This window comes from Mastomys coucha, unplaced genomic scaffold (genome assembly GCF_008632895.1).
Source record: "Mastomys coucha isolate ucsf_1 unplaced genomic scaffold, UCSF_Mcou_1 pScaffold6, whole genome shotgun sequence".
Lineage (NCBI taxonomy): Eukaryota > Metazoa > Chordata > Mammalia > Rodentia > Muridae > Mastomys > Mastomys coucha.
In genome coordinates, this window is record NW_022196912.1 from 112,780,103 (window position 1) to 112,788,534 (window position 8,432).

The 8,432-nt window shown below is 39.5% G+C and overlaps 1 protein-coding gene across 1 annotated transcript in view; it reads left to right on the forward strand.

Moving 5' to 3' along the window:
* Zc3h14 (zinc finger CCCH-type containing 14) overlaps positions 1-7,009 on the forward strand; it is a 39,337-nt gene extending 32,328 nt beyond the window's left edge. The window contains exon 11 of the mRNA XM_031355296.1: positions 6,885-7,009. Within this exon, the coding sequence (XP_031211156.1) occupies positions 6,885-7,009 (125 nt within the window). The remainder of the gene's footprint in view (positions 1-6,884) is intronic.
* The last annotated feature ends 1,423 nt before the right edge of the window (positions 7,010-8,432 follow it).

An 8,432-nucleotide genomic window follows, 5' to 3' on the forward strand; every position in this document is an offset into this window, starting at 1 on the left:
TTTAACGGTTTCAGAAAGGTCCAGAAAGTAAATGCTTGAGCTCAGCTTAGGCCTCTACCCAGACAGACTGTTACTACTCTCCCTATACAGGGATTCCCTGTCACTTAGCACCTTTATTAAACTGAGGTGGGCAGTCTTGGGTATATAGAGTACAGACATCTTTTTCCGTCTGTGTATGTGTAGCATGCATATGTTACCTATGTGTGTGTGTGTGTGTGTACGTGCATGTGGAGGCTTAAAGTTGATGTTAGGAGTTATCTTCCCTCATTCTTCTACCTTACCCATTGACGCAGGGTTTCAGTCAAACCCAGAGCTTACTAATATGACCAGTTTTACTCTGGGATTCCCATCTTCCCAGCATTCTGAAGCTGAAATTACATGTGAATCACCACTTGCACCTGATAATTACTTGGGTTCTGGGTATCCAAGCTAGCAAGCACTGACAGCCACTGTTCAGTCTCCCTGGCCTGAAACCTAGACTCACAATGCACATTTCCCTAAACTTGGGAGCCTGTGACAGTTGCACCCTGTGCTTCTTTCATCCTTTTATCTCTTTCTTCTCATTGCCTTTTATTCTCCTTTTCCAGCCCTTCTCCCTGGCTGCTCCCTAAATGGCTAACTTTACTGTGTTTTCTTGTCAACATTACTTTTGTCTGTTCTGTGCCCTGCTGAGGTATGAACTAGGGAGAGCAGCTATACCACAGAAAGTTTAGAGTGTCAGGAAGAGAATGCAGCATTCTTTCCTTAGACCACATTCTGGGCTCTGCTCTAGGTCATTGAAGGGCTTGTGGGACATGGGAAGAAAACTAATAGAGTCAGCTTTTTTTCTGGGGTGGGGTTTGGGGTATGAGGGCTGGGGCTGTCCAGCAGCAGTAGATCACAGTGTGAGTGTGTGTGTGTACATGTGCGTATGAGTTCTAGTGCAAACTGTATATTAGATTTAATGACTTCAAAATAAACAGGAAGGGGAAAAAGCTCTGAGCTGTCCCTAATACTTGTGCTCTTACCTCTCTTCTCACTACATGTCAAATTGCAAATTTTTACCTTCTTCTAAAGGGTTTCAAACTAAATAAATCTAAAATTGAAAATTTCCTATTGGTTCCTCCTCCCTGGACTTTCTACTTCCACCTCATCTCTTTCTTCCCTTTTTTGCCTTCCCTGCCTGGAGTTGTAGTGGCCCCCCTGTAGAGCCCTGGTTGATGGGACTGTAAGGCATGTACTTCTTCTTTCTCATGTGTTGGAAGGATGAAGGGAAGAAATTTTATTTTTATTAACTTATTTGAGACCAGATCTTACTTTGTAGACCTGGCTGACCTGGTACTCACTCTATAGATCAGGGTACCCTTGGATTCAAACATTTCCTGCCTCTGCCTCCTGAGTGCTGGGACTAAAGGTGTATATACACCCAGCATGGGAAGAAGATATTTTAACTTTGTTTTTCTAGAAACCTGTTTATTGTGTATCTTCCCTACTTTGGCATCTCTTACTATTTGTAGACCAGAATCCAAAGTATTTAGGCACGTGATCCATCATTACATTTTTCAGTCTTTCTTACCCTCCCATACCATCCATCACATGCATCTTTTTAGCTGTTTTCTCACCTTTTCTCAATGTTCTGTGAAGTCCCCTTCCTTGCTCTGTGTATTTTCTTTGCCTGCATTGGCTCTCTGACTCTCTGCACTCTTACTCCTTCCTTTAATACTCATTTTACATATTCGACTTCAGCCAAAATTTCTTTAATCTTTCAGCTGGAGGAAGTACTTTGTGTTCTACCAACACCTCTTCCTTCCCTTTCTGGGCTTTGCTGTTTTAGAATTGTATGTGTCTGATTTTCTTTTCCTTTTATCTACATCCCTAGTACAGTCATTAGTTGCACAGTAAATAAATATTCGGTGAATTAATAGCCTGAATTTTGGTCTATTTGTTGGCTTTAAAAGAAACTTAACTTTTTATCAGTTGATCGCATACTGATAGGTTGTCATATCCACTCTGAACTCAATTCTTGTTACATTTTGTGAAGTAGACAGCCTGTAGATGCTGTAGATGACTTGAGCTTGTGGTAGCTTGCATTGAAGGTTAGTGTGACACATTCACCTTAAAATTTCCTTTCAAAATAGTTTTCTGTGTATACCTGGTTAGAAATTATGCTGGCTGAATTCTTAATAGGCAGTGTTTCTTTAAATATTACTGTGAAAATGAATAGAACTCATTTGGGAAAAGTAGTTCAGCAGTTTTTGAATCATAATTTTAGGAAACATTAAGATTCTTAAATTCTTTCTGATTTTGAAAAAAAAAGTAACTGTTGTCCTTTTACTGTGTTTTTAATATCCCAACAGATGTGATAGAGGAAAGCCCTTTTCTGCTGTAGGCAAAGGAAGGCATTTGTAATGTACCATGTGAGAAAGACTGTTTGACTTCTCTGAAGAGATGTTGGGAATAGATTACAACCCTACCCCTTAGTAGAATTAGTTATGATTTTCTTTAAAAGTAATTATAATTATATAAAAGATTGACATTCTTCTCACTTGTATAATTTTGAGAATAAAAGTTATATTCAGAAGTAAACATTTATGGCCAATTTTTTTGGCTCAGATTACTATGACATGGAATCCATGGTCCATGCAGACACAAGATCATTTATTCTGAAGAAGCCAAAGCTGTCTGAGGAAATAGTAGTGACACCAAACCAGGATTCGGGGATGAAGACTGCAGATGCCCTTCGGGTCCTTTCAGGACACCTTATGCAGACACGGTAGATGGTTTCTTTTTCTTGTGTAGCTACTGTGTGTGACTGTAGTGCAGGTCAGCTGTTAGCTCCCAGCTTCCCTGTTCCTGTAGCTCCCACTAGATGGTGCTCTCTTTGACTCACTGGCTTGGCCAACAATAGCCAAATTCAGCTCTCAAAAATTCAAGTTCATCTTTCTTGTTCAGAAATCCATTAAATAGAAATAAAAGTTGAGTATAATTTAACTCTGTTGATAAGAGGTGCAGTGTTTTGTTTTGTTTTAAATGTATTCTCAAGGAATTGAACATTAAAAGCTGGGTAACCCAAATCAGGAAATCCTTCTGCAAGGTGTTAAGAGCTAAGGCTTGTGTGGTTTCTTCCTAAGAACATGTGTACAGATGATAAAATCCCATAAAAATAAAGTTGCTGCCAGGATGCTCTGAGCGCCCTTCTAAGTGCTTTGCTTTGATTTATTTCCACGTTGATCCTATAAGGATCACATGGACAATGGAGATTTAAAGTTGAGAGGATATGGTCACTATTAGTAAGTCCAGGCTAGAAGGTCACTGTGATGCTGCTGCAGTTGCTGCCCATGGCCATTGTGTATTAGGATTCCACTTATGCTATAGCAGGAAGTCATTCTAAGCCTATCTTAGTGAACCAAGTGAAAAGCAAAGGTACTCCTTTGTTACTACAATTCTGCTGAAGAGGACTTTAGGAGGCTTAGCATTTTGTGTTTGTTTCCCTAATTCTATGGTATTTTTTATCTGTCTGGCAGAGATCTTGTACAACCAGATAAACCTGCAAGTCCCAAGTTTATAGTGACGCTGGATGGTGTCCCCAGCCCCCCAGGATACATGTCAGATCAAGAGGAGGAGATGTGCTTTGAAGGAATGAAACCCGTAAACCAAACTTCAGCCTCAAACAAGGGACTCAGAGGTCTCCTCCACCCACAGCAGTTGCATATGATGAGCAGGCAGCTTGAGGACCCAGATGGTAGCTTTTCTAACGGTGTGTTGAGAGCTCAGACTTTGCCTTCTCAGTCCACTGTCATTGAGAACGGAGTCTTGGCCTGTGATATCTTGAGTGAAACTTGGTTTGAGGCCTCACTTATATTTCTGTTCAGTAGCCTGTTTTCTTCTGTCATACAAAACCACCAGTTCAATTTCATACTCCCTCTGTGCTTGTTTCACAGGGTATTCTGTGATGCTAGTGTTAAAATGAAGTCCAGTCAGTGTGTTCTAAAATACCTTTTTATTATGATTGCTGAAGGATGAACTATAATTCTTATTCTTGATGCATTTACCAGCAACAGTCTCTCACAGTTAACTTGAGAGAAAGATGGATTTTGATTTTGGTGTTTTCTGTAACATAGTAGGATCTCCTTGGAAGGGATTTCTTACCTAATCTGGCAGGACACTTTTGAAGTATCAGAAATTTATTATGTGGCAGTTGATCCTGAGTGGTGCTCAGATGAACTCAGTTCAGATGGTGCCTACCTTAGGAGCCTGTTGTGTTTCCACTGCTCCTCACCTCACAGACATCAGTGTTGATGTCACACCACCGGTCCTTTATCTTCCTTTTTCCTTTTTTCTTTTGGATTTATATTTGTTTGAGCATTTTTCCTGCATGTATGAATGTGCAGCAGTACATCTATGCCTGCTGCTGTGTCAGATCCCCTGGAAATAAAGTTACATGCAGCTGTGAGCTACCACATAGGTGCTGGGAACTGAACCTGGGTCCTCTGCAAGAGCAGCCAGTGCTATTTAGCCACTGAGCGATCTCCCCAGTCCCCAACAATACTTTTCACTCCTGATTTAAATATACTACTTCTTAAGCAGGAGAGTTAATTAACTTAAAAATAAACAGATTCAAGGAAAAAACAGTAAATTTTCAAGTGTTTCCTAAGTAATCATTTTCTTTGCAGAGATATGAAAAAATAGATTGATAAATTTTTCTTCATCCACTAAAAATAGAGTAAACTAGAACAGATGAGTCCGTGAGCAAGAAACACTTGTGAGAGGCTCTTTCTGCTTTGAGTCTATCATAGGGGTATAGTCTTGGTTGTGGAGTGAGTTGTAGTTGTGACCTTAGGTAAAGCAAAATTTTAAAGGTAAAAACTGCAATAAGTAGTACACATTTCCTGACTCTGCATGCTTTGTCTAACATTAGGAACGCTTGGTATAACTGCTCTCAGTTGTCAATTTGATAGCTTAACACTCAGCTCTGTTAACACCCATTTTCATTTAAAAGTGAGTTTCCATGCTAGGCCTTGTTGGTATATGAGAAGAAGCAGTGACTGTGGGTAACATGCATAGTCATGGGTATGCCTATTTTGTGTGAGTGATGTGGCCATTGTGGATGAGTAGAGCGCTTCCTTTGCCACTGCGAACTCTTGAGTTAGGTGTGGGGATGAAGCTCTGTTGCAGTGAGAACACGCTGCTGTTGAAGGTGTGTCTTCACCTAATCAAGCAGGGAGCTGGAGTCTCATCTTTGGGTGGGTTGTTCTGGTAGGAATGTTTGAGGGTGCTAACCAACCCTGTCTATGTCAACACACCTCCACTGAACATCATATGGCGGCATGTTACAGCTTTCACTACTAAGTGAATTTGCCTCTGGAAATTTAAATTTGAAGAGCTTTATCATATATGAAGTAAAACGTCAGCATAGGAAACAAAAGTCATGACTTCTATATATTGCTTCACATTTTTTTTCACTAAGAGAAAGTTGCCTTGTAACATACTTTATTATTATTATTATTATTATTGTTGTTGTTATTATTATTAGCTACTTCATTTTTCTGGCTGCATTGCTCTTTGGAATCTAGTCTTCCTTTGTTCTAGGTCATCATGTCTAGTATACACACAGTGTGGGGCAGTTTCCTCTGTAATGATGGGACAAGATCATCTAAAAGTGAGCGATGTTCTCCTCCCAATTCTGTTGGGTTTTCTTTAGAAATTCTCAAGGAACTTTTATATCCTACATCTAAAATAAGTTACTTTCTATTTTTCTTTGTTGCATAGGAGATCAAGCCCAGGGTCTTATGGTTGCAGAGTAAGCATTCACTGCTGGACTGACTCCCAGTCCTGCTCTTTTTAAAGTAGCATAGAAATTTGTATCAGGCATACCATGGTCATTACTGAGGCTCCTGTCTGCACCATATGATGCTCTTTGTGCCAAGTTCTCCTGTATGGAGGGCAGACATTGAGTCACTAGAGTGGGAAACATTGCCTTCTTTATATAATCTGATTCTGAATAAGGTGAGTTTCAGAGATTTTAGATTTTTTGCCCAAGCTGTCTAGATGAGCTACTGCTATGCAAAGCCAGATCTGACCTACCAGAGCTTGGACACCCTGCTGCTGTATAGCCAAGTGAGAGTTGGCTTCATAAACAATAAAACCTAACAATTATGTCTCAGATCAGAAGGCAGTGGATTATGGCCTTCATGTATAAATTTATTTGGCATCATAAATTAGTTTCATATAGATTTCATAGGGAAACTTAGAGGTCCCATTCTCCTGTGCCATAGTAGTTGACATTGTAATTAGACATGACTTAATGCAGACAGTGAACTCCATGGGTGAGGCTTATCATAGTCCTAGTCTGCCTGCTTCTGCCACGCAGCATCTTTCACTCAGCCAGATTTTAAACTTGCTGTTACAGGACCTTCTCTATTCTACCCCCTTGGGCCCCTATGGCCCAAACCCATAGGCAGTGTCATTTGCTGGCCCATCTTGGGTAAAGCTGTTTTCCCCTTAGATACCAAGGTGAGTTTAGTGCCCAGACGTTTACTGACTATATATACTTCAGTGATTTGGAATAATTTCTTATTTGGACATTTGTCATTTGGCTGGACAATGAAAATTATTCACATTTTTATCAGCTTGTGTTTTCAGCTTCATTTTTAAATTTCGCATCTTTCACTTCTGTATTTCAGTTCTGAAGAGAGACTGAAATTTACTTAGGGCTTTATGACAACTCTAGTCTTCTTTCTCTAGCCTTTAGGTTCTATTACTAGGATTGGCCATATCATTTAGTGTTACTTTGCTACAAACATTAAAGAATATAAAATTTTGAGATTCGGGTTTCGGGCAGATTTATTGAATAGACCTTGTACTGAAAGCCTAATGAACAAAATGGTCTTAATTCCTCTTTGAAGCTGAGATGACTGACCTGAGTGTGGCACAGAAACCAGAAAAACTTTTGGAGCGCTGCAAGTACTGGCCTGCTTGTAAAAATGGGGATGAGTGTGTATACCATCATCCCATTTCACCTTGCAAGTGAGTAATAATATCCAATGGCTATTTCCGTAGTAATCTCTATATCCTACAGTCTTTCCTTTCACCTCTGTAGAGAGGTTTTATCAATAAACACAATACTTGGTTCCTACCATAACCATCTGTATAGCTTTGTGTGTGTGTTTTGAAAATGGTTTGTGTTTGGTACCTATGACCCTGAAATGTCTGGGTCCCTTGGTACATCAAGTGTAACTATACAGTTAGTACATATTTGTTCACAGATATCTATTTTATTTAGATTGGGAATAAATTGAGTTATGTGAATAGTGAAAAAATATTCTAGATGTAGATTAGTTTTTCTTACCAACTGTTTGATTTAATGCAGTGAACTTTGTGAGATCATTTTTGGGTGTTTTGTTGGTCCTATGACTAGACTATGTCAGTGTTTTCACTATAAGTACATGTAGTAGCATAATTCAATATGTAAAGACTATAAGTATGAATCTTACAAGTATAGCGCCTTAGTCATGAAATGTGCTTACTGTTTTAAGATTTACTTAAGATTTGGACATTCAGAGCTAGATAGATGGGTCAGTGGTTAAGAGCACTGTCTGCTTTTCCAGAGGACCCAGTTACAATTCCCAGTACCCACATCGCAGCTCATACAATTGTGTGACTCCAATTCCAGGGGATCTGACATCCTCACACAGACTTACATGCAGGCAAAACATCAATGCACATAAAAAAATTAAAAGAAAATTATAAAAGGAAAAGAAGTAAAATCTAGGTTTTTGACATTGTTAAAGTAGAATGACTCTATCTTATTATGTCTTGCCTTGAGTTGTAACATGTTAGACTTCCTCCAGATCTGAAAAACACGTGTGTTCTATTTTAGTATTTAGCATCATTTAACAAAGTATTAACTGCCCCCTGCCCTACTCCTCATCCCCACCACAGAGGACTGAAGCCAGAGCTTCATGTGTATCAAGGAAGTACTCCATGGAACAATGTCCCTAGTCTATTATTACTGCGTGTATGTGAGACAGGCAGACTAGATATCACATGTGTGTAGGTGCCTCCAGAGGCCAGAAGAGGGCATTGAATCCATTGAAGCTGGAGGTACAGGCAGTTAGTAGTAGCCACCCAGTGTTGGTGCTAGGACATGAACTCAGATCCTCTAGAAGAGCAGCAAGTGCTCGAGTAAAACCTGAGCTATCTTTCCAGCCATGCATGGTTTTGTGACGTTCCTCTAAAAAGAAAAAATAAAACCAAACAAAAGAACCCAAAAAAACAAAACCCTAATAGTCTCGAGATGTTAAATATAAATAATTGTTTTTGTTTTGTAGAGCCTTTCCCAACTGTAAATTTGCTGAGAAATGTTTGTTTGTGCATCCAAATTGTAAATATGACACAAAGTGTACTAAAGCAGATTGTCCCTTCACTCACATGAGCAGAAGAGCCCCAATACT